This window comes from Dicentrarchus labrax, unplaced genomic scaffold (genome assembly GCF_905237075.1).
Source record: "Dicentrarchus labrax unplaced genomic scaffold, dlabrax2021, whole genome shotgun sequence".
Taxonomy (NCBI): domain Eukaryota; kingdom Metazoa; phylum Chordata; class Actinopteri; family Moronidae; genus Dicentrarchus; species Dicentrarchus labrax.
In genome coordinates this window covers 4,371,601-4,397,362 of record NW_026136717.1, presented here as the reverse complement: position 1 = coordinate 4,397,362, position 25,762 = coordinate 4,371,601, and the positions used below count along the sequence as shown (strand labels likewise).

The window sequence follows — 25,762 nt, the reverse complement described above, 5'->3', positions numbered from 1 at the left end:
TTTAATTGGTGATACAGTCACTTCCTACAGATCTTCCTACTTTACAACTGTAGTTCAAAGGAACATATTTCATCTCCAGATATGGTGATAGAGTCAAGGGTATGTGCAGTATGTAGAATATGTATAATCAGTCCAATTATTTTCCAAGTATAAGGTCAGTCCAATTACTCTACTCCAATATATCCCAGGCTAGTGAGGTGCAATGTTCCCCTCTCCCAACTAGTACTGCAGAACTCTGCAGACCCAATTGCTACTAAAGCTCTCATCAGTCTGTTGAGATCAAACTAAGTCTTAATGAAAGAAACAGTTTGAATTTCCTCAAGGTATGGAATTGATAGGATTCTCAACTATCGACTGGCTTCAGTAAGAGTTTGACTATGTTATATGGTTTGTTGAGCTGATTGGTTTAAGACTGCTCTTGATAGACAGTGATAGACAGATGGTTCATCAAATCACCTGTCAAGTATTTTCTGAAATCAAACAGTTTCCACTGACAACTTCCCAGATGGGAACAAACCATCTGGCCCAGTCAGGTTACATCTGATTAGCATCTTGTCGAAATTCTTTAGCATGTTTCAAAAAGATATCATGTTTAACAAATCCATGTATGTAGAAAAAACAGGTTAATACATCATGTGTTGTCCCTAACTGGACTCTGGAAAGTGTTGGAAACTTTGATACTGCCGTAATCAAGTGTCGTTTCACCTCATGTAACAGGAAGGGCCCTCTCATCCTTCGAAGCAATCTTGCAGAAAGCATAGATAGAAGAGGAATATTATCCAACCACATCAGAGGGGGATGACTTGCTATTTCCACTCTAGATGCAGCCAATCTTTGGGATGCCATTTCTCCATTTTCTTATATACCGCCACAGAGAAATAGCAATCAGAGCAAAGGCGGCAATGTTGAGGAGGTTGTTAGACTACGAAAAGGGAATGTTTGCATCTGAGGGTGTTTGTGTGTATGCCCGCACAAGTGAGAAAAGAAGATGTAAAGACCCTAAAATGTCAGCAAAGCGTGTGTGCAATTCACCAAGTTCTTGTCAGGGTCTGTGTGTATGTAACTCTGCAACTTCAAAGATCAACAGCTGTCTGGAAACTTTTGGCAAATGTCTCATCTCAGCCCCCTTTTCTCTCTCTGTCTTTTTTCCCAGTCTACACATCCCTTTGTAAGTGTCTCTGAAATATATGTTGTGTCAAAAAATGTAGCAAAAAAGGTTCCAGCCTTCTCGTTTAAAAGGAATCAATAGCTCTGTCTCTCTCCTTAACTGCTTCAAAGAATCAGTCTGCACTGATGCAATAATACATGAAGGTTGAAGGAACCATCTGTGTGTTATTAAGTTATTGTTTGAGAGCCTGTCTGAGAGTTTAAAATAAGAAGTGTGTATAAATTTACCTGGGTGTAAGTAAGTAAGGTAAGTAAAATTTTATTTATATAGCACCTTTCAAAACCTAGGTCACAAAGTGCTTTATAAAAGGATAAAAGGTTAAAAGAACAAATCACAAATCAAAACAGTGTACATGATTCAAGCACAAAAACACTTGGGAAAGAGATACGTCTACAGCTGTGACTTCAAACTCAAGAGAGTTTGCTCACCTGACTCCCAGTGGGGGAGACTGTTACACAGCCTGGGACCCAAGACAGAGAACGCACGGTTTCCTTGTGTTTTCAGTCTTGAACGAGTACAACTAGCAGGCCTCGTTCAGAGGACTTAAGGGGCCAAGCAGTGGTAAAAGGCATTAGTAGTTCACTAGTAGCCTCTAGAGCGTGATTATTCAAAGTCTTACTGATGAGGAGGACGATCTTGAATTGAAATGACATCATAGCTGAGTTAATATGAGGTCTTTGTGAGTAATCTTGCAGCAGGGTATTGGACCAACTGTAACCTGTAAAGAGCATTACAGTAGTCTAAGCGAGAGGACACAAACATATGGATAACCATTTCCAACTGCTGGAGAGAGAACAGTAGGCATATTTTTGCAATATATCTCAGGTGAAAGTAGCAGGACTGAATTTATGTGTTAATAACATTTCAGTCGGTAGTCAAAAATGACACCTAGATTTTTGGACAAAGATTTTATTTTAGAAGCCAATGAATGGAAGTGTTGGGGGATATTTGTAGAGACTTAGTAGAAACTTTCTTTTTTTCTGTGATTTAATTGAAGAACATTTTTAAGACCTCCAGTGACTATTTTCTGCCCCACTTGTACAGAGTTCTTAAGTTTGAGAGGTCCCTGGGCTTTACAGATAAGTAGAGTTGTGTATCAAAAGCATAGCAATGATAAAATACATAAATTGATAGATCAAGTGCCCTAAGGGGAGCATATATAATAAAAAATATAGAGGGTCCAGGAATTGACCGCTAAGGCACCCCACAAGTCTAGGGAGTGGAATACCTTGTCATCAGTGGATACAAAATATGTAGTGCTACACCAGATAACCCATCCCATTGTTCTAGCTGATCAATTTGAATTGAAGTGATTTGGGGCCAGTAGCTCCCCTGGTGGAGCACAAACCACATATCAAGGCTGAGTCCTTACCGCACTTTACTGGATGTCATCCCCTCCCTTTCCCCTGCCATTACTGTCTCTCTCCTGTCACTATACAAAATAAAAGTGAAATACTTAAACAAAAACAAAGAGAAGCGTGATCAATAGTGTCATTGGCCGCAGACAAATCTAGAAGAACTAAAATGGCAATTTCACCATAGTCTAACTGCATGACAGTGTCATTTGCAGAGCAGTCTCAGTGCTGTGTTTCTGATGGAAGCCTGATTGGTATTTATCAAATATGTCATTTTTTCCAACCTGTTCTGGAAGTTGCTAGCATACCAGTGCTGGTGCACCTTGAGGCTTATTGCCTCTTAAGTATTGACTTTATCACCACCATCAGTCCTTTTTTTTCTTGCAATTTCCATTTTATCACTGGTCTGTCACCAGTTTTCACGCTGTCAGCTCCCATGAGGCTTTGCAGCTGGCGTTCGACACTGCAACATTGAACGCAGGCCTTAATGAAAAATCATGGCATCTGTTTCTCCGATATGACCTGTTTATCCCCACGGTAGATGGTAGTGGCCTAGAATCCACTATACTAAATCAATGCCCCCTCGCAGAATCCCAGATGACAAACTCAGTCCTAAATCCTCTCACCCCAATATAGAGAAGAAGAGTGTGGAAAAGGAGAGGGGTGCAAAAAATCAAAATCAATAGGTTTTTCATTACTGCTTTGATTCATGAGTCTTTTCTGATTATTTTTCCACCGGATCTTTAGACAAAGGAAAATGATATTTTTTTGTCCGTTCTTCTTCAAGCCAAATTACCAACCAACCCATGTGAATGGAAATAATAATCAAGGGGCGTCCCGCAATGCTTTGATTCATCTCTTTGCATTCTCTCCACCTCTAGCGCCACAGGTAGGATTGATTGGTCAGATCGATGGTGCAAGAGCTAATTGGACAAAAGTAATAAATATTTAGCCTCTTTTTTGGATGTGAGGGGCAAATGCAACAGAGCATTTCCATCATTGTTGTTATTCTAGCGATAGCGGGCAGGCAGATTGCTTGATTAGACTACTGTGGACTGAAGGTCAGAGAAATCCATAACCAGCCAGGTTTTTATTTGCAGACAATTCCCAAGGCAGCACTAATTTACTTTTAACTCACAGTTTTCAATAAAGGCAAACAGTTGCTGTTTGTGAGAACTTAGATGCAAATTCCTCTGTCTGCCTTGTTCTCTTAAGAAGTTGCAGACACACAAATGCACATATTTTCACATCGGGACGTAGGCACACAGAAAAGTGGTTGCAGTTAGGGTCAGGGTCACGATTTAAACAATCTGAATACAAAGCCAAGCCCTCAGTGTCAAAGTCACTTTGTGTGCCCAACTATAAACCCCAACACAAGAGGTTTTGCGTTGCTACAACACAATCACGCTACTTCACCATTACTTCTGAGAGAGGATAGTAATTCCTTACTTGACCACAAGAGGACAGTTCTCAGGTAAACATCATCATAGCAGATCTCCTTATAGTGAGGACAGTCTGGTGTATACCAGCTAATCAAAGGACAATACTGGTGTTTTTTGTTACATTTTAAACATGTACTTCACGGTTATTTTACATCACATACATTAGTGCTGACCATTTTGGAGAGCAGACCAAAACCTTTAGACTAATTTCTAGGCAGACACTGACCTTGATTATTTGAATCATCTATGAAAATCAACATAAAACTTGTTTGAACCAAATATTTCATCTCTGCTTTCGTTTATCTGCCAAAGGTGTCGTCCATTAAACATAGAGCATCTCACAATGTATAGATATACTCTGATTGTACGGAGATCATACTCTTGAAGACAACCAGGGCAGAATGCCCTTCAGATGTGTTTTCTTGGGTTTGATAAACACCTTTTTCGCTCCATCTCGTCCCTTTATTTATATGTGTTGCATTGCAGTGTTGGGTAGATTTTGCCTCAACCAGAGCAGCAGGTGTTTGCTGGGAGAAACGGTGACACATGGATGCGCCCTGTCAGGCTACTCATTAGAGACTCTGCACCTCCTTTGTCTCCTCATTTAGAGGAGAGAAGAGTGCACATACACAAACACACGAACGCACGTATACAAGTGCACAAAGCAGCAGGTGGCCACTATCAGCTGGACAAATCAAAGCAGGCAAAGTCAACACAAGCTCATCGGATGGATATAAGAACGAGAGAGAAGCATTTCCAAGTACTCCCAGAGTGTAGAAGTTCTTGTTGTGTCAGTTTTTTTCTTCAACTTTTGCACATTCTGTTTGTGACATTCATGTCTCAAACAGAATGTGCTGATGATAAAGACAAAGTGATAAGTGACAAGTGTGACTGTGACAGTGGCGTCGGGCGTACAGTAAACTCTCTAGGGGAGACAAAGCATATGGTAGATGCTCTGCATGAGAGCGGTGTTAATTGATGAGAATTAGTTCACTGTGAGTACACACGTAAGCAGCGATAATACGTGCTGCATATCTAATTTGTGATATACCCTAAATTAAATATTTGTTGGTATTAGTGTTTGAGGGTCTTTGAAACTGTATTACAGCATCTGCTGGATCCAAGACAAAAAATGAAAAAAACAAAACAAAGATGCCATGTTGTGTTTCTGCACTATTACATCGAATGGAATGCATAGTTTCTTAGACATTTAAGTGGAATTTAGTGTGATTCACAGTATCACAAATTAAAGTTTAAATACACTAACCAGTGCTGGAATGGGACCTGTAGGACCAATACCATATAAGAGATGGACCACAGTAACTCTTATTATAAAAACACAGCATATTTTGATTTAATATACACATATATTTTGCAAAAATTTGAAATTATATCTCCCAGCATTCGAGATGGGTTTTTTTTGAGTAGCATCCCTGCTGATTTCTGGGCTCCTTCTTCAACTCTTGGCCCAGGCAGAATATAATTAAATCTGAAATCCCTAATAGTAGAGGCACTTGAAATGATGTTAGAACTAAAACAAAGATGGAAGAGCATTCATGCTCACTCCTGTGTGATATCATATCATGTCTATGTGTCATCTTGCGAGTAAACAGCTATCTGACTATCTGAATGAAAATGTCTTTACAATTTTAGTAATTGAATCATTTGTTATCCGCTACACAGTGATAGAATTAACAAAAATAGCATGGCCCGATTAGGATCTTATAGCGGAAATGAAATTTTACTGTGCTATATCTGAGTTTTGGATTCCTGTAACAAGGCACTCTAGCATTTGATAATTGCATTTACATAAAGTTGAGACAAATTTAAGAATGGCTGAAATTGATGCAGTAGACACTGAGATATCCTGGCTTTTAGTTGATTGCACGGGTCAAACTCAAAAACATGGGATCCTAAACTTCATGCAACGTGATAGTGTCCTTTATAAGACCATCCCTGCCTGTTAAATGCCCACATCTGTTTTCACAAGCTGAGCAGTAATCCCTGTGACGTGAAAATTAACTTGTAAAGTTGGTGGAGCTGCACCTTTACATTCCATCTGTGTGTGTGTGTGTGTGTGTGTGTGTGTGTGTGTGTGTGTGTGTGTGTGTGTGTGTGTGTGTGTGTGTGTCTGTGTGTGTGCGTGTGCGTGTGTGCAGCAGTTAAACTACTTCTCTCTCAACTTTTTCTCCTCGTGTCTCACACTCTCTCTCTTCTGTTACAGTCACATACATTAACATGCACTCAGCTTCAGCTGCCATCAAGCATTCTCTCTTTTTCCCAACATGGCTCCACTCTCATCTATCACAACATGGCTCCCCCTCCCTCTCGGTTTGTCGGCCATTTTAGAAATCTTTTCTCCTCTTTCTCCACAGCTGTCTCTCGCCCAGTGTCTGCAAAGCTCTGCTGCTGCACTGTTAATAAACACAGGAAAGAAAAAGAATAAAAAGAGAACGCCAACTTTCTTCTTCTCCCCACCATCTCTCCACAGTTTGCACTTTACCATCCTCTTTACTCCCTGCCTCTGTACCCTGTTGTCTTTCTTCATCCTCTCTTTTTTTCCCCCCTCCTCTGGCACACAGCCTCTTTATAGCCCTCCTTGCCATGCTGCGATAATTAGTCAGCGCTAAAATAATACAGCCTCGAGAAAACAACAAGAGCTGAGCAGAGGGCTTAGCTCCGCTGGGAGGGAGGGAGGAGAGGAGGAGGAGGAGGGAGGGAGGGGGAGGGATGGTGAGAGCCATAGAGAGGGAGAGGGAGACAGGAAGCGCAATAGAGAGAGGGAGAGAGAGGGAGGATAGTTGTGTGTGTCAGCCGATTTCAAATGGCTACCAGCGGATTGTTAGATAATGAAAGTGTCGGGTAGCTGAGTGAGTGTGTGTGTGTGTGTGTGTGTGTGTGTGTGTGTGTGTGTGTGTGTGTGTGTGTGTGTGTGTGTGTGTGTGTGTGTGTGTGTGTGTGTGTGTGTGTGTGTGTGTGTGTGCGCACAAGAAGACTGCATGTCTCCATTCTTTATCAGCCTGCCTCTTCCCTGTGTATGACTAAGAGTGTGTGCGACCTGTTGCTGTGGTTGTTGTTTGAAGGCCTGTTGGCCCTGCAGTCATCACAGCCTCTGCAGCCATCCTCTCTGACCTGAGCACACCTAGACAGAGAGATTTGTAGGGCATGACAAAACAAGGACGCATGTGTGTGTCTGAGTGTGTGTGCTCACGTGTATGTACTTTCATAAGCGTGGGTACAGGATGAGAACCTATGCTATCCACTGCTGTGTTCATGCATTAGTGCTGCAGATAGAGCAATTGGTGCATTAATTGATTAGCCAATCAACAGAAAAACTGTTTCAATAATTAATAATCAATAATCAATTATTTAACAAGGGAAAATGCCAAACACTTGCCTGTTGCAGCGTTTCAAAAGTGAGGCTTTTGTTCGTTTTTTTTGTGCAAATTGAAAATCTTTGGCCTTTGGACTGTTATCTGGAAACAGTCAAGAAGCTATTTGAAGGCATCATTGGGTTCTTGGAAATTTTGTTTAATTTGCTTTTTTTTCTGACACATAACCAGGGGCCAAACTGTGTAGTAAAACAAAACTTGAAAGAACCTTATTTATCTGGAAACTAGAACAAACATTTTGTTCAGAAAGCAGAATGTCATGTACAAAACGACATCAAACTAAATATGAAAGAGACTATCCTGCTCTTCAGTCAGTCAGTATATACTCTTTGGGGTATTTTGTGTCTAAAAGTTTAACTCATGAGCCACATAAGAGAACACTGGTAATCTTGATAATGGCATTTCAGTTCAATTCAACTGGGCAGCTTTTATAAACTGTGTCGTCAGTATTGTTTCTAAAAACGATATCGGGTAATGCAACTGTGTGTGTATTTTGAGTGAGTTTCTGAGTATAGCTACATATACATCAGTATCTACACATACAGCCTGTCTTTATATGTACAGTATGTGTATTTATGATAGACAACCCACAGGGCTCAAAGCAGTTCCCTGTGGTTTCCTTACTCTATGCTAATCACAGCCAACGCCCGTCATTTCTCATTCACCACCAGGCGTATTGGAGCCCAGCCAAGTCCTAACTCTTTTACGGTTCAAACATGAAATCGCTCAGTGCACGAGGAGGGTAGAATATTTTTTCTCGGTTGGAACTCAAAATACTGTTGAGGCAAAGTTCCTTTGACAGGGAGATCTGAGGAATTTCTTTTGTTGACGTTGAGGGGTGGTGGTTATACTGACAGCATAGCCAACACAAAGTTTGTCAGTTCGCCCTAGTTTGGATGCAACGCAACTGCAGGCAACTGAGTGCAACTGAAACTGCAGCGGCTCGGCAGATTAACATTTCAAAGGGGAGTGACAGCCAACACTGGTGCTAGTACTAGTGCTAAAGCTAAACATGACTTCATGATACACTGCCACATAATAGGTTTTTTGTATTATTATTATTATTATGTGCATAATTGTTTTAAAGTACGATAATCAGGCTACTGATTTTGACGTTTTTCTCTTCACAGAAATGCTAGTGAATAGAGTTCTTGTTGTTTGTCAGTATGTGGCTTTGAAACTTAAAGCACAAAACTATATTTATCATGCACTCTTTAAGTAGTATTCAATTCAGAAAAAGGAAATTATATTATTGCAGCTTATTTTCATAAACTTCAACTCAACAAAAGAATATGTGAAAGAAGATAATTCATAAATGGTAGTTATATGAAATGTTTTGACAAAACACAATATCATATCAGCCTTTGCAATCATGTTATTTTCTGTTGTATTTTCTGACTGCAGATATTCTCTGTTTGTGTTTGAAAACACAAATAACATCTTTCTTTCCAGCTTTTAAAGAGTTGTTATTATGTTCTAACTCAGTGATAACGCCCATTTTTCTACCCTCTTTGTGTTTTGCAGCTGGGACAACTTACATCTTCGGGCGAGGCGGAGCCCTCATCACATATACCTGGCCACCCAATGACCGGCCGAGCACACGGGCAGACCGGCTGGCAGTGGGCTTCAGCACGCAGCTGAAGGAGGCCGTTCTGGTCAGGGTAGAGAGTGCCAAGGGACTGGGAGATTATCTGGAGCTGCACATAGTAAGATACCGCCTTGGGGATATTGAAGGGAGGGGGGGGTGAAATTATGGGGGAATGGGAAAGTACCCTAAGCTACATTCAGTCAGATGAATCACTGGGGAAAACCCAGAAAGAAAAGGGGGATTGGGAAGTACCAGGACAGGGAAGGTGAAAAGGTAAAAATAAAGTTTGGTGCAGGGTGTAGAAAGATGCCAAGGGACTAGGAGAGAACTTGGGGCCATTTAGGCTAGTCACTGGAGAATGAGAAAAAGGAGGGAGGGGATTAGTGAAATAAGGAATGTTGGAAGGAAATGCAGGCAAGAGAGAAAGGATGTCAAAAATGGTGAAAAGATGGCCTGCACCAAGGGACGGAGAATAAAGCAGAAACTACAAATAGTAAGAGTGAGGCTGAGGGAAAGATTATAATATTGGACTATTGACTGGTAAAAGATAAAACCTTGATCTATATATTGCTATTAATCATGAGCCTTCTGGAGCCTTTAAGCTTCTAGGTTGGAGTTTGTGTGCATGGCGCTAGTGGTGGGGCTGTATGACTGATGACCATTCTTTTGAGCAGTGTCAGCGTGTGTTCCTAGGTTTCATGAATTAAAGTGTGATGGGTAGGATGGCCCAAACTATGAAAGTAAGACCTAAATTATAATAAACCAAAATAATCCTTTGAGGAAGTCTAGCTCCAGCTTCACAAGGTTGTGTTGTTATACCCTCTCTAGTAGGTTTCTTCAAATGGCATTTAGATTTTTTAGTGTGTAGTACTTGCAAGGGTCACAATCTGTGAGTCCAGAAAATGACTGATCACCCAACAGCATTTCTTTTTATCCCCTGTCAAACTAGTTATTAGCCTCATCTCTGCTTTTATTGCTTTCATATGTTAGGATTAAAGGTCATTTAAAACCACCTCTAATGATAACTTTAAATGGCAATTAAGGGACGGCAGGCATTTAAAAATGCATTTACACAGGCTCTAATTGTCTCATTGACCCTGTGCTTCCTCCACCCAATATTACATTCAAAGCTCATTTTCATTTTAATGGGGGCTTTTTTTGTTAGTTACCAGCCAAGACCACACCTGGTGACTCTGATCCACACATCATGTTGCTTAAGTCACAAAATAAAACATAGTACATAGATTCACAACTACAGTGTTACTGTATCAGCTGCTGGAAAAGATCTCCCGCAGATCCTTTACACTCTCTTAAAGTGCGCAGTGATAAGACACTATCACTGTTATCTACACTTATCTACACTCAGCCATCTGCACAAGCATGTGTGTGTGTTTGTCTGTGGGTGTGTGATCACACCACTCGAACATCCCGGTGACCCCAATTTGTTTTGGGCTGCCCGTGCCTGGAAGCGACAGGAACATAGTTGACCCAGGGTCACTTCTCATCCAGTGCTCCGTAAACTGAGAGGGACAAAGGGAGGGATGATGGGAAAGAGAGAGGGATAGGTGAAATTGTAGTGGGGGAGAGCTGGTGGATGCACCAAGTAGGTCAAGGCCAATTTGAATGCTCTTAACATTGGTGATAAATAATGATAATGACTGTGAGGATGAAAGATTGCATTTGTAAATGCAATGGACTCAATGCATTATGCTGGGTTTGAAGTGGGAATGAAGTTCAACTGCAACAACTTTGAACTTTGAAAGGGGCAGTTCCAGTTTTTTTAGGAATATTTCTGTTGCTTTTTAATATTCAAAAGATTGTTTGGAGAGAGTCACATATGATTCAACCAATGGGCCAAAGAAATATCAAAAGAAAACCAATATTTGATTCCCCCAAATTGCAAAAACATGTTTCCTCATTTATCTCTAGTGGTATCTCTTCATGCAGATTGTATCAGATTAACTTGCCCTATTTTTTTAGATTTCCATCTCTGAGACTTCTGCAACCAGTAAAATACAGTGGAACTGAACAGATTTCCCTTGCTGTGTCACAGCATTGAAAAGGGGAATAAAAAATAAACTAAGAAATAGTTCCCATTAAAACTGTTGACGGTGCCTTCTGCGGATTATTCTGAGTAACAAGAAACTGTTTCTGGAATGAGGCATCACTGTTGAATTTTAATGTAATTTCAATGCTGTGAGCACCACAACAAAATTCCATTTACCTCCATCACAGCAAGATAGGCAGAGGCAGATATCGCAAAAACCTGGGGAAATGACAACACAACTATCGACATGGCCAGATTCCACCAGAGGTTGGCAAGATAATGTCTTTTTTCAATGTAATTTGGGTGAACTGATCCTTTAACCTAGATTCAACTTTGTGTAGAGTTTTTAGGTGCAGTAGTTTTTTATACTGATCTGAAGGAATAGCTCCTCTTGGTTTATCTCTGCCCGTCGCTCCTGATCACTTATCAGTCTGTGTTTTGCTCTCAACTGCATATTCTTTATCTAACTTCTGTGTCTTTCATTTACTCCCTCATTCCCTCTTGTCTGGCCCGTTCATTCTCTCTCTCCCTCTGACACACACACATCAGTGACTCCGACACACCCGCCCGGCTCCTCTGCTCCCATTGCAATTACATTTCATTTGCTGCCGTTCCTCCCGAGTCGCTCCCCTAAATGACTCTGTTCAGCCCACGGTGGGTGTTTGGGTCCTGTTAATTATGCCCGTCTCTCTTTGAGGGGAGAAGTACAGGCAAATTAGACCTGAGAACCCAGGAGCCGTGGCCCCGTATCATCCCGCCTGATGGGGGCCTCACGGACCCAATCAAACTACAAAATAGCTTCACGTTCAAGCAGTGATGGTGGCCTTGAGGTCCAATACCTGGGGCCTTGTTCGTTAGCTTTGGCTAGTGGTTCAAAAATAGCCTTTCACTTTTCATTCCAGGTTAGCTTGTTACATGGATTCTAATTGGATTTCACTGACATATTTGAAAGTGGACATAGGCAATTTGAAAAAAAATGCATTGCTTTGTTGAGGTGTCCTTGATTCCTGTTTTTTGTCAGCAGACATCCACCATTACTCATGACGCAATTAATTAATGCTATAGTTAATGGCCTTTTTAAGCCTGTATCATTGAGTCAGCGGCCCACAGACTCGGACCACAACCATTTCCTGTCATTACAGGGTGTGACACATCACTGATTGATGCTGTCCCTGTCTGTCTAACTATAAATACGTGCACTGGTGGGCTCGGCTGATAATAGCCACGAGGATGTGATAGAGCATTATTCCTTATCTCTCACCAACCACCCGTCCCTTTTATATACCCTTCCTCCCGTACCAGGTCTCTACCTCTTTCATGCCACTCCTGCCCTCCATTTCTGTCCATTCACCTGACAGAAGGCAGGACATCACTCACTACATCTCCTTGACATGCTGTCATGAGGCTCCAGGGTAGGAGATGTAAAGTCGAGGTTGTGGGTTGAGATGCTTATGCTGAGTGTGCTGAATGTGCTGACTGCGGTTGCTTTAAAAAGGACATGCCATATTCTGAAAAGACATTGTTTCTTGCACTTCCCTAATTATTTACTGTGGGTGTGTCTGAAAGTGCTGTAAACTTTCTAGTTGACATTTCAAGAGTTGTAGATAAAAAAAAGCTTTGAAATTCATTATTTGGAAAATGCCATGGGAATGAATCATCCCTAAGCAGACCAAACATGACTGTGCATATTGCTTTTGCAGTGCAGTATTGCTCATATGTCTATAAAGATTCTCTGTCATCCAGGTTGGAAATATCTGTCTGGTCTGGAAGAACATTTGCTGTTCAGCATGCAGACTTCATCAGTTCTACTGACTGGTGGGGAGTTTCTCTGTATTTAATCACCCGCATAAGTTAAATACCACAGAACTCCCCAAGAGTCAGTAGAACTAATTAAGCCTATTGGATGAATGGTGAAACATTTTCAAGAATCCTTAGCAAGTCCAGCCGCCTTTTACTCACTATGCTCAGATGAACATGTTGTAACCCCCGAGGAATGCACAGGTTTGAATTTGCAACTGTTTTTGAGGTAGGCAGTCACTGTTGTGGGGTTTTCGCATTATACGGCACTTTGGTCTATCCAGCCATCAGGGGCTGTTGCCGCTGATCCTATCTAGTTCATCTCCTTCACATTCCAAATAAAATGATGCATTTACTGTGTGGAAGATAGAAAGTCCACTTAACTTAGCTATTCCCAGGTCTTTCAATAATACGCTACAGCCTCCTTCAGCAAGTAGAACTTGCTCAGGTGTCATCACGTGACCCAAGTGGAGGACCTCAGTCAAGTGTTAATTGGCAGTTGTATACTGTACTGGGGGGAGATCATAACCCATATCTCTATTCATGAATGGTCTCTGGTGTCGGATGTGATCTTTCTCTGGGATGTGATCTTGGTGAATGAAAGGTACTTTGGTCAAGAGACGACACCTGACCAAGGTCCATTTGCTGACAGAGGGCGTGAAATTCGTCTGACAGCTCCGGGAAGAGCTCAGTAAAGTGGACCTTACATTTAGAATCAGCTTTGTCTTTCCATGTAGGAGAATAGTTTAGAGAATTAGTAGTGGTTAAGAACATTTTTGATGAACTTGGTTGAGGGAGAGTCAGTACAGACACAACTTTTATTACTTCAGTGAGCATTTCTGTTTTCTTCGATTTAGTAGACAGGATGTCCCCCAGTCCCCACGATGTCTTTCACAGGATGTTAACTTGACAGAAGTAAAAATGGTCATTTGGGAGGGCAGGACATCATTTTTGCCAATCTTCATGACATTTCCACCATCAGGGCCTGGGGTGTGAGATTCAGGGAATGAAGGGTACAGACAGATATGGAAGTGGGCTGATAGCTAAATCTCCCATCTGTGGCTCCTGGAAAAGGTAGATGTCCTTGCAAGACCTTGGAACCCATATCAAAAAGAAACTGGTTATAATTTATATAAAAATAAGAATTTGAAGCCAATAGCAGGTTTTCTTTTCTGCCAGTTCAGAATGTCAAAACTAAGTGCCATTTTCATCACTTTAAATTTTCAAATGGTGTGATGACTCAAACTTGTTGATCAAGCTGAAGGCAACTTAAAAATGTCCACCGATATTTTTCATGTTGGCGGCAGTGATAGAATTTAAGAACTTCCAGAACAGGTGAACAATCTAGTAGTGCCATTTTAGGCGATACACCAGCCGGTTCGAGCACGGTCGTAAGGACACACACCTGCCTTAGCCTTACTAAACGGAGTGTGAAAGCTGCAGTTGTGTGGCCTAGTCAGGTGTGTTTTCACACAGTCATATCTCAGTGCAAACAAAAGTAAAACATTCATTTATTTTGTGCTGACATGATAGTCTGAGTTTGTTCGTTTTACTCCTGTACACAAACAATTGAAAACTGGGCATGCAAGTGTTACCTTTCCTTTCAGTCTGTCTAGAACGCCTCGTCTTTCTCCAGTTTCATGCTTTGCTGTCCTGCTACCTGGCTCAGGTGACAGCACTGCAGGCATCCCCCCCCCCCCCACCCAGTGTGGTAAACAAAGGCACTGAGGTAGACCAGGTTTGGAAGATTGTCCCATGTTTTGCTTCCCTCGCTAAAAAATGTTTGTTGATTACAATATGGAGGAAACAGCTTGTCTAGAGGGGCCTCACAAAACTTAAACTATCTTCAGCTTAATGACTCATCAGATATTAATAGAAATTACCATGCAGGTTCTTTAATCTAAGCAGAAGTAATATTCCTTGCTTAAGACAGTTAAAATGTGGAGTCTTTTATGTAGCTGTTTTCACTCAAGGCAATTAATGCACAAAGAACTGAGCAGCAAATTGGGGTTATTTGTTATGCACAGAGATGAGTCATTAATGAAGAAAGGAGCAAATATCAGAGTCATTCTCTTCATGAGCTACTCATAAACTTTCCAAATGGCCTGACAGATGGTAAAGTTGTAGCAGTTTAGATGCACCTTTCAAACTAGGACTTGCGCAGTCTTTTTTAACATATTTTTTTAGAGGTGTCTGTTTGTATTTATTGCTGTTCTCACGGGCACCGCTCACATTTGACAGTCATTACATTTACAGCTGGCAAGTTGTCGCGCTAACTGCTCTGTGGGAAGTGTCTCATCTGCAGTTATGGGCCGGTGCACAGCGCACAGCGGGCCTCCCCAAGTACCTCCATCACTGGCTGTCCAGTCCTGGCTCATAGCATTAAATAAGGGCTGCCTCTGATTACCGGTTAGGGAGCCATCGCTCACTACAACTGTCTACTTTGAGCAGGGGCAGAGAGAGAGGGACGGGGGTAAAGCAAAAGGGACACAGCTATATTTTCTCCAGTTGACCCAACCGTTACCCCTCTCCCAGCGTGTGACAAACACTGATTGAGAAAGGAATAGAGTCAGACACAGAGGCTTTTTGTGGTCAGCATCCCCATGTACAAAACATGAAGTGTAGCATCTGACTTCATTAGCTGCAACATGCTCTCTTTTCCTCTCTCTGCCGCCTAATGAGAGGAAGGCTCCTCTTTTTTGGGGACATACCACCGCCACAGGTCATCTGTCAAGGGTTTAAGCCAGTGGCTGTTTAATTATGGGTTGAAAAACGTGATTTGATGTTTGACAGCAGCCTGGGATGAGATGAGTGGCGAGTGGAACGGGGTGGATGGAGAGCTTTGAGAGTGCAGCGGGGAGCCGAGAGATGCTGGCGTCAGATAAAGGCAGATGGTGATGCGGATAAAACTGTCAGAGAGAGGCAGAGGCTTTTATCGTCAACTCCCCGCCCCCGGTAACACAGACACACATATACACACAGAGGGAATACGTGTGCATGTACATGTACAGGCACACACACATTCCACACGCACACACACACAGTACGCCTTTACTCCTAACTAGCTGTCAGTAGCACACAGAGTCACACACTGCTCTCAGGTTCCAGCTAGCTGCCAGAGTTGCTCATAGACACATTTGCAAGGACACCTTCACATTCACTCACAAGACATGTATGATTAGCCCTAGTGCACACTTTAATACATGCACACAATTTACAAGGGCAGCCCCACACATTCTTTTGTTATTTCCTTATTTATAACTCTCACCCCCTCTCCCACCGTTCCTTTCTTAAATACGTGTCACTTCTCCAACCTACTCTCCTTCATCTTGTCAGCCGGGTAAAAGCCAAACATGCAGGGAGGGACAGAGGGATGAAGCGTGGAGAACAATTGGGGGAGAAAGGGAGCCATTGCTTTGATGAATGCAGCTGCCTCGCAAAGGGGAGCGTGGGCCGCCGTCAGTAATGAGATCGGGTCCTGGTGGGTTTGGCAGGGTCTCTCTCCTCGGCTGGCGGGTGCCTGACAGCATATCGATTAATCCTTCCCCTTCGCATCACTAATTAATTGTCCCTGCGGGTGGAGGGGCCGGCAGGGCGGGAGCTGACGGGGAGGCAGATTCTACCTTAGAGGTTTCATCATGGGTGGCTAACTTTGGATGGGTAAGGGGATTAGGAGCTGGACCTTCATATAAATCCCACCTCCTTCACGAGGATTGGTAGACTTCTTTTCATATCTAGCCATTCATTACTAAAATCCATCTATTTGAGCGGTGAGAGGGCCTGAGGGTCTCACAACTCTTTGGATGACCATTTTAAAGCAGTGCCTCTGCTGGTACCTGTTTGGTGATTTGTCTGGATTTTTAGATGCGTGGCACTTCATGGATCCAAGAAGTAACTGACTACTGCTGAAGTGTGGAGCTTCACTTCACTACACCGTGCGGCTTGGCTAATTTATCAGATCTAAATGTAAATGGGCTATTAGAGGGTCATTTCTTTTGTCAACTGTGCAGCTGCTGAAAGAATGGACATCTACACTGAATTACGTACTGTCACAAAGTCCCGCCTCACTGCACTGGATTGAAGCATTTCAAGCACATATTGTATTAAGCATGTCGTACTTGTGGCTGCACGCCAACCACAAGAGCTGTTTTGCCTTTTACACTGGATGGAAAGCACCTGTGTTAGCATCGCTGACTGATGTGTGGTCAGAAGCACAATCTGATTAAACCTCCACAGAGCAGGGCTGCCTATATAATACAGTGTTGATGTACTCTTGAGGAAGATGCACTCAGGAAGTAATGGATGAAATTACATTGTGTTTCCAATATCTTCTGGTAAATATAGATCTTCACAGTTGATCTGCGCTGTACTGTAGCTACAAGGATGTGAGTTTGGTTTGCCAGGCACACTGTAATGTAATGTTTCCAATTTGTGGATTCACTGAAGCTAAACTCAATCAGCAGATGCTTTTGTCCGCATCCGAAGCAATTTGGGGTTTAGTTTCTTCATAAAGGACACTTGGAGATGTGCACAAACCCCTAACCCACCCCGAAAGCATTATCTAAAACCACGGATAAGGAGTATTCAGGACTAAGCTTATAGTTTCCTCATATTTACACCTACTGAAAATGGTTGTCTCTTTGTTCAACTTACCAATTCAAATCTATTCAAATCTTTACTGGCAAATAGAATTAGGATAGTCTTTTGCAAATTAGCTGTCTATACCATTTAAAATACACATGTAATACTGAAACTGACTAATGAGAAGTCCATAAAAAACTTAATTATTTTGTTAACAAGCTGGCCTCAACAATCTTTACTGACTGTAGGTCACTGTACTTGTAGCTCACACTGGCTATGTATCCTGTGAGAGCAAAGTGGTGGATAGGCTTTCTGGATCAATAAGCTATTAGGGTCCAAGGGAGCAGGCCTGTCTGTATGGTTTCAGTCCTGCCTTTAATAATCACCTGGGAAGCCAAAACTATCCTGTTTCCATTCTTTCTGGTCATTGTCTGCCTTCTCCTTCCTCCCATCTAACCTTTGTACTTGTAGTGTATACACAATACGTTCATCAGCTTAGTCCAGATGAGCACTGTACGACTGCACGGCGTTGATAAATGCGAGTCTACCAGCGATCTAATATGATGCATGTGTTTCATTTTCATAATTTTCCACACAGATTATGTTATCAGCATTGTGCTGCATCGTGCTGACAGTTGTTGTCTTCACTACTCCTGTGAGGTTTTATTCAAAATTTAATGTGCAGCGTTTTCCCGTTCGTCGGGTGGGTTCTTAATCTCAGAGATTTAGGATTTAACTCAATGAGCCCGACATGTAAGGGTTTCACAACACGCCTGCATGGATCAGCTTGAAACCTAAAGAAAAAAGAAAATATATATATAGCTGGTCTTGACAGTCCGAGCTGATAGAGAGAGAGAAGTAGCATGAGATTGGGAGGAAGAAGGGAACAGGAGGGGAGGACAGGAAGAAATTAAGAGCACGTACAGAGATGGAGAGGAAAAAAAGAGCACATGTATCCAGTCTACTTTGTCCTTAGTGAGGTGCCCTGAGGAGATGACCACTGTGAGGTCCTTTCCAAATGTCACCGCTGCACATCCGGCCCTCAGCTCCCTCTGGATGCACTTTAGCTGAGCCTCCCCATCACTCGCTGCAGTAAGCGCCAGGGCCGGCACAGACGGGACAGCCCATTTATTTAACACAACTCTAAATTCATACAACATTACTCATTAGAAATGATGCCTTCATTAGCATTCTGATTCATCTACACCTACTATTGCTGCTGCCGCCACCGCTATTAGCGATTCTCTGTGACTAATACACTCATTTTCTGTTTGAACGCACAGGTATCTGCCCTATTCTGAAGGTTCTCATTAAAACTATTCTCTTCCATGATTAACTCATAATGCTGACACATGCAGGAATTTCAGAGTGGATACGTCATCCTTAAACAAACATCACAATTCCTACAAATACGAACACGCAGTTTTCATATTTAACTCTTTCCCTCAGCTTCTGTGTGTGTTATAATTGTCTGCTGAGTATCATTGAAAGCTGCCTGTTAGCATTTTATCTGATACTTTTTGGACTTTGGCTGACCCTTATGTCTTCTCCCCTCTCTGATTCATCACCACATCCATAATTCATTCTTGCCCTTTCCATGAAAGTTTGTCTATTGACTTTCTGTACTGTTTTAATAAAGCTTATGTCTTCTATTGATTGTAAAACCGCTGTGAGTCCATGCTCCCCTTTAATATATCAATCGACCACCAAATGAGCATCCTACATCACTTTTGGCCCACTTTCCCAGAGAAAATATAATCTATATCTTATTGCCCAAACAGTGTGAGTGTTGTTTTGCTGTGAAGAAAATCAACACTTTCAGACTTTTCAGTGTCGACTCCAAAAATGTGTTTTGAACGTTTTCCACCCCTATCTTAAAATTGTGGTCAGCTTAAAGCCCATACACTGTTACTGAACCTTTTCTCATTCTTATCTGGGTGTGCTTGTCAACTACCCTTGGCAGGATGTTTCTACCTTGAACACAGTCGAGACTGAAAGCAGAGCAGGAAAGACCGATAGGTAGAAAGAGAAATGGACTTACAGAGTGAGTGAAAAACAACAGAGCCATAGAGAGAAAGATGGACTACAAGAGAATGTCTTACAGGCCAGGAGAGGCAAAAAAAGATGTTTACATCTGCTCATCCATGCAGAGCGCACATGTCTGTGTTTCCAAGCCCCCAGTGATGTACTCAAGGCAGCAATGATGAATGCATCCTTTCTCAGTCGCCACTCTTAACTTTGCAAGTCCATCAAGCATTCTGCTGTTGGCAGACCAGGAAAAAACACTTCATTATTCACTGCTTTTGTTGTGCTGAAAATGAACGCCATTAAGAATGAATGTTCGGAGCCGTCAGCATAAATTTGGTCAGAACGGAGAGTGAAGATCTTAAAAAGAGACCAGTGTAGAGCAAAGATAAGAAGAGCACTTTTTTTAAAACTATAATTTCTTTTGGGAATAAAAGATAAATGCCACAGCCAGTGTTCAGCAGTGAGTTAAATTCATCCCTCTGTGGAAGAAAAAGTGGCAATCGGCGAGACCAGGAACATGGCAGTGAGTGTGCCATGATGCTTTTCCATTTACTCAGTTCAGACGGGGTTCACCTTTAGGTCGCTGAGGTTGCTCCACTGATAAAGTCTGTGTACAACAAGTGCCGTTACATGCACTGCGTGGGTGTGTTGATGGTCGATGTCCACAGGCCAAGTATATTTAGTCCACTCACCGTAACTTGAGCTGTTGGTCTGCTGCCAATTAATTTCTGTTGCTTGGAGAGGAAACAAGAGGCTGACAGTAGAGGGAAGGAGGGAGATTGAAAAGAACAGAATAAATGACACAATTCTGGCCTTTTACAGTTGGGGTCATTAGTTTGTAGTTTTGCCATCAATTCTATCTGTTAACACTGTACAGATGTTAACACAGCAACTTCGCTGTGTCAACATGAGCAGAGCAGCTGTAAACCAGCCAACAGTTATCTAAATCACTTTGTTTGGAGGTAAAACTGTCAGTAGTAATATCGTATGTATGCCATATTGGAGTTATCGTAATGATTGGTTTCTTTATCCAAGTTGTAAAAAGTTGGCCTTCACCCAACCAAATCTGCAATCATACAACTGTTAAGAGTTGTCTGTGACAGCTTGTCATCTAGTCATAATTATGCAAGGTTGAGTCAAGTTGAATCTATGAGTCTATGGTCTACTGACAGTGACACATGTGTACAACGGACAGTTTTGGGTAATAATTTTACAGTTTTCACTCTCTAAGTAAGTCTGATTGTCTGCTCAATTGGACATACTACCCATATCGTAACAACAGTTAAGTTCCCATGTCATTTGCTCCTAGAAATAATGGCTGGCAAAGTCCAAGAAAATAGACTTTATAAAGGAATTTTCCTTCAAGAGCAAAAAATGTCCTCATGCCTCACATTTAGCCCGTCGACCCCTTCTGTCTTTTCAATTTTTTCTTCTTTATGGGTCGAGGAGTAGTTTTCACCGGTAATCCATCCCCACTGATATGAGTGACTGTGGTTTTAGCTCACTGAGCAGCGAGAGAAGTCGACTGTCCTGTCTTCCTCTCTCTTTACCCCAGAGATGAAATCCTGTTGTCAGACCGGCGATTACCGATGCACGATGGGCCCCCGAGGTCTGTGCGAACTGTGTCGCAGAGACCATCCTATGGATGCTCACTGCTGAATCTTTCATGCGCTATCACCCGACCGATAAGGTGCAAATAGGATTCGTTGGCTGCAGCTGCCGTGTTGCTTTGGTGAATCTGCTGTAAAGAGCGCTTTTTTGGTTGGATTTGAAGGGAAGGCGGTGATTGAGTTGGAGACAGGTGTGTACAGAGAGGGCGAAGATAGAAAAGAGAGAAAGAGGAGTGAGTGGATTATGTTTGCAAATATACACAAACAGACTTATGTGGTTTAGTTGCTCGTGCATAAGGATACCTCCATAAAGACCCCTCCTCTTTGGCTTTAAGCTAATCTATGCCACATATATGTTCCCATATTACATTTTTTTTATGTATCACAGAATTAAAATATCAGTTATTGTGTCAACATAAATACACACAGACTTTGCAGCAGCCTAATGCTCTCTATTCTCACTCAATCCCCATTTTCCCCCTTTTCAACAACAATCTGTCTGCCTGTCAGTATGTACTCATGGACCGTATCCTCTTTTGTGTCTTTTGTGTCTCTTTTGTGTCAGAATTGGTTCTGAATATGATCAGAGATGGAAGAGGAAGGGTGGGAAAAGGGGGGAAATAAATAGTATAGCTCTCACTCACTTTGATTCATTCAGGCTGCCGTACAGCGTCTCGCTCCTTCTCCTGGGAGGGGGTCAGTTGGAGGGAAATACACAAGCAGCCAAAACTGCAAATGGGCTTCAGTAAACAAAACAAAATAAGGGCTTTTGTTTCCTTAAGCTTGCATTCATAAGAGCTGTGTGAATCGAGACCTGAAGAGAGAGAAGATCATTTCTTTTGTGACACGTTTATGAGATGTGGAAAAAAACAATACCAAACAAAAAACTGTGTCAGACTGAGAATATACGTCAAGAATCAAGACTATTTTCTGGCTCTTTGATTCTCACTGAGCTGCGCTGTCTCACATGCTCCCTCCCTTATATTTAGGGGAAGTAAAGCCACAAGGGAGGAACCTCTAATAAGTGATTGAAGGATTGGTGCCATTGTATTATTCCTGCACAATTTAGGAGGAGAAGGAAGTTCATCATTCATTCATTTAGTTGCTGCTGCTGGGAATTGGCTGTACCGCCGTTTTCTTCGGATCATCCGGTTGGGTTCGGGACAATCAGATGCAAGAATCAGCAACAGCCTTCAGCCATTTAGTTTGTAACCACGCCCGCCTCGTCTCTCTTTCTTTCTTTCCCCTCATGTAGTGATGCTTTAGTGCAAATTAAAAGGTGAAATACAAAGGAAAGCAAAGGTAATCTCTTAAGTAAACTGTGAGCTTTATACTCAACCAGGAGCCAGAAAACACAGACATCATTAAATGTGTTTGAAGCTCCTTTTTAAAATTTTAATTTGCCAAACAGAATTGATAGATGTTGCTTGAAGGTTAAAGTTATTCTTGTTTGTTCCCTCATTTCCTAACTCTCCGTCTCTCTAATTCTTTTATTACATCTCTGTTTTTCTCTTCCACTCCCTCTTTGCTGAGTCAGTGCTTGTACTTACACAGAGCCAGGCTTCAGAATGATATGCTGAATAAGTGCCCTTATATCCGTAGCTGATGTAGCAAAAGGCTGAGGGAGAGTTGCTGCAAATAAGGGAGGAACAAGTCGCTAGTTTGACTATAATAAGGGTAGGAAGCTGTGTTTTATATAGTGCCCAAAAAAGGGAAATGTGCTGACATTATTTCAGTGTAGGCTATGATGTGAGACGTTTAGGGACGTGGGCAGATCAGCAAATGTGTCCACAGCAGCAGAGAATCTGACATTTCCCACCATATCTGTAAAGTTAAAGAGGATACTTGGCAGTAGCATTGGCTCATTAGGGCAAGCAAGAAGTCACTTACAAGACAAAGAGTCCACCAACTCTTGACTATTATCCTGTGCATTTTGGACACATGGATCCGTCCCACTCAACTAAGACTGGGGCAGTAGCCGTCAAGCTGTTCCTATGCTCTGCAAAGAGCTGGGCCAACTCGAGGGAAAAGAAGGCTTGCTTGTTGGATGTCTTCCCAGAGCAATTAGCTGAACCCACATGCCTGTTTGATTAATACACAGATGAAAATTAGCTTCTCGCAGCCACTCTGCTGAGCCTAAGCCCCTTCCATGGTGACCAGGTTGGATGTCAGTTTGCACTTTGCTACTATGGACTCATCCACAGGGCATATGTAGGGTGCAACATTCAGAAAAGCATGTCAGATTTGTATGATCCACATCACTGCCACTGAAGCATGATGAATGGAAGCAGTGGTGGACCACAGTCATCTGCGTTGACAAATGAAGCTTTTTCCCCGTCTTGCTTACTCCACCTGCTCACCGGTTTACATTGCCATGCAATCTTCGCTCAGTCAACCAGGGCGCAATCCATACATATGTGACAGATAGGGCATAGTTATCAAAGCTGGCAGTCCCAATAATTAGAAAAAGGCAATAGTCGAGGCCGAGGAGACCATTTCCCTGATGGATTAACAGCAATCGCTTACAGCGGCGTTCCAGGGTTGTTTACACTGGCAGTCATAAGGCAGATGTATTGAGCATCAGTAATGCCCTTCTCTGCATCCACTTGATCAAAAGCAATCGGCTAGCTAATCAACAGATGTAATGGCGCACGATGGTCTGTTTCCAAAAGCAGCAGATGTATTATCATCAGAGAGAAAATAAGATGCGTAAACAACAGGCACTTCCCCAGCCATCCAGACTCTGTCTCATTCTCACACACACACACACACACACACACACACACACACACACACTGCAGACACACACATTTTCAACCCACCTGGGAGGGATGATCTGATGCCAGTTACACAGAGAAGAGGAGGACACCCAGGAGCTATTCTGAGGGCCCCCACCTGCTGTTTTAACAAGGCCCAGATCAGTGAGCCTTCTCTGGGTCAGATGGTGCCTCTCAGGTCTGGTGCCCCCCTGCCAAGTTTGCAGCTGTGTGTGAGGGATCCCGCTTGCACTCTGTTTGGCCTTCATGGGTGGGCTAAAGACTCGATACAAGCTCATCTCCATCACACCTATCTGACAGCACCTACGCCTAGAGTTGCATCACTGCTGACAGAGACATCCCAGGGGTCAGAAGGTTTAGAGGGGAAGCGGGAAGGGGACTTTATCACATACACATACAAACATGCGTACAGACACATGCTTCATAAATCTCCCCATGCTGGAAGCTGTCACAGCGGGGTGTTGAGATGCCACGCTTGCCATGACAATTAGCTGCACATCTGGTCTGATGATTGAGGGAGTCGGCTAGACAGCTGGTACAGCACTACCAGTGTTTAATGTGTAAATCTGGAGGGTCCTTGAACATTGAAAAAGGATGAAATCTGAGAGAAGGGTCAGAGGGGGCTGCAAGTTAGCTACTGAATCTGATGTGACATGAAAAGTGTGGCAAATAGCCTGTACATATTCCTGTAAGGCCTGATGCCAGTAGAGAAATACTGCTGCTTTCCCGAGACAAGTATGTGACACTCAGCTGTAAAATGCGTAACAGGGGGTGTCAGCTGAAATTATGGGCACACAGAGCAAGTAGAGAGCAATCCATAGATGAAAAGTTTCAGTGAAAGTTTATAGCTTTTTATATATTTCTTTGCTGTATTTGATTCACTGCAAGTTAACAATATGTGACTCTGGAAGCACCCTATCACAGGACAACTGAAGTAGAGGGCTAAATAGCTGTAAGTAGTCACTTCAGTCATTATCAGACCCTTCCGGACATTACAGTCTTCCCTGGTACTACAACAAGATTACATGCTGTATTTTGTTGATGCAAGACGTGACAAGTCCTAATCAAAATGTTATTAAATGCACAACAGTACATTACTGCAGTGTGTACAATCCCCTTAAGGAAGGTGAACCTGCCTAAATTCAATTTATTTACCCTCTTAGGCTCATATCATAAAAAATAATACAAAAATAAGTATAGTCAGGGATTTTGTAAAGAGTAAGCAATAACAAACTAATGCAGGTTCTTACAAAGGTTAAACATTCTTTGACACCCATTTACTGTACCACCATCTCACTGCTCACAGTTAAGCACAAAGTGCTCCAAGACCACACCTACCTCTGTGTACCACGCAGTGTTATGTTTTGTTTCCCCTGATGCCAAACAGAATGAGTGTACATCCACAAAAACTAGCAAAAAATATCTTGTGGCTACAGAGTATTACTCACTGCAGCTGGCTGTTTAAAGGAAGAAATATTAATCTAGATAGTTCAAGCGCATGCATGCAAACTATAAACGCTAAAATGCACATATGTGAACTGCAGCGGCAACCATCATTTTATATCCGTGCTCAGCTGGGTGAAACAGATAGCAGGAAAGGTTATTCCAGTAGGTCTAATTGGCTTGCTGATTAGTAAAGCGTATGTGTAATCTGGGGTTTAGTAGAAGATTGCTTTCAGAGTGTAGATTCACATGCCATGCCATTAGTATGCCAACAGTAGGCTACATCTACCACAATCTCTATTTTGGTGTATTTAAAGAAGCATTTCTCTGACTACAGTCGGAAGAAGGTCTTATGATACCTAAACAAATAATACATATGATTTTAGTGTAAGTTATTATTGTTTGTTACGCTATTAAAGGACCAGTGTTGAGGATTTAGTGGCATCTAGTGATGCAGTCGCTGCTTGCGGCGCTGTCACCTCACCATCTTATTCGTGTAGGAGAAACTATAGTGGCCATAAAACTCAAACATGG

At 42.3% G+C, this 25,762-nt stretch overlaps 1 protein-coding gene across 10 annotated transcripts in view; it reads left to right on the top strand.

Annotated features, from left to right (window-relative positions):
- Positions 1-25,762, top strand: part of nrxn2b (neurexin 2b) — a 635,050-nt gene that overhangs the window by 519,345 nt on the left and 89,943 nt on the right. For all 10 annotated transcript variants that reach the window (XM_051375286.1, XM_051375285.1, XM_051375283.1 and 7 more), the window contains one exon: positions 8,882-9,063. In XM_051375286.1, coding sequence (XP_051231246.1) covers positions 8,882-9,063 — 182 coding nt within the window. The remainder of the gene's footprint in view (positions 1-8,881; positions 9,064-25,762) is intronic.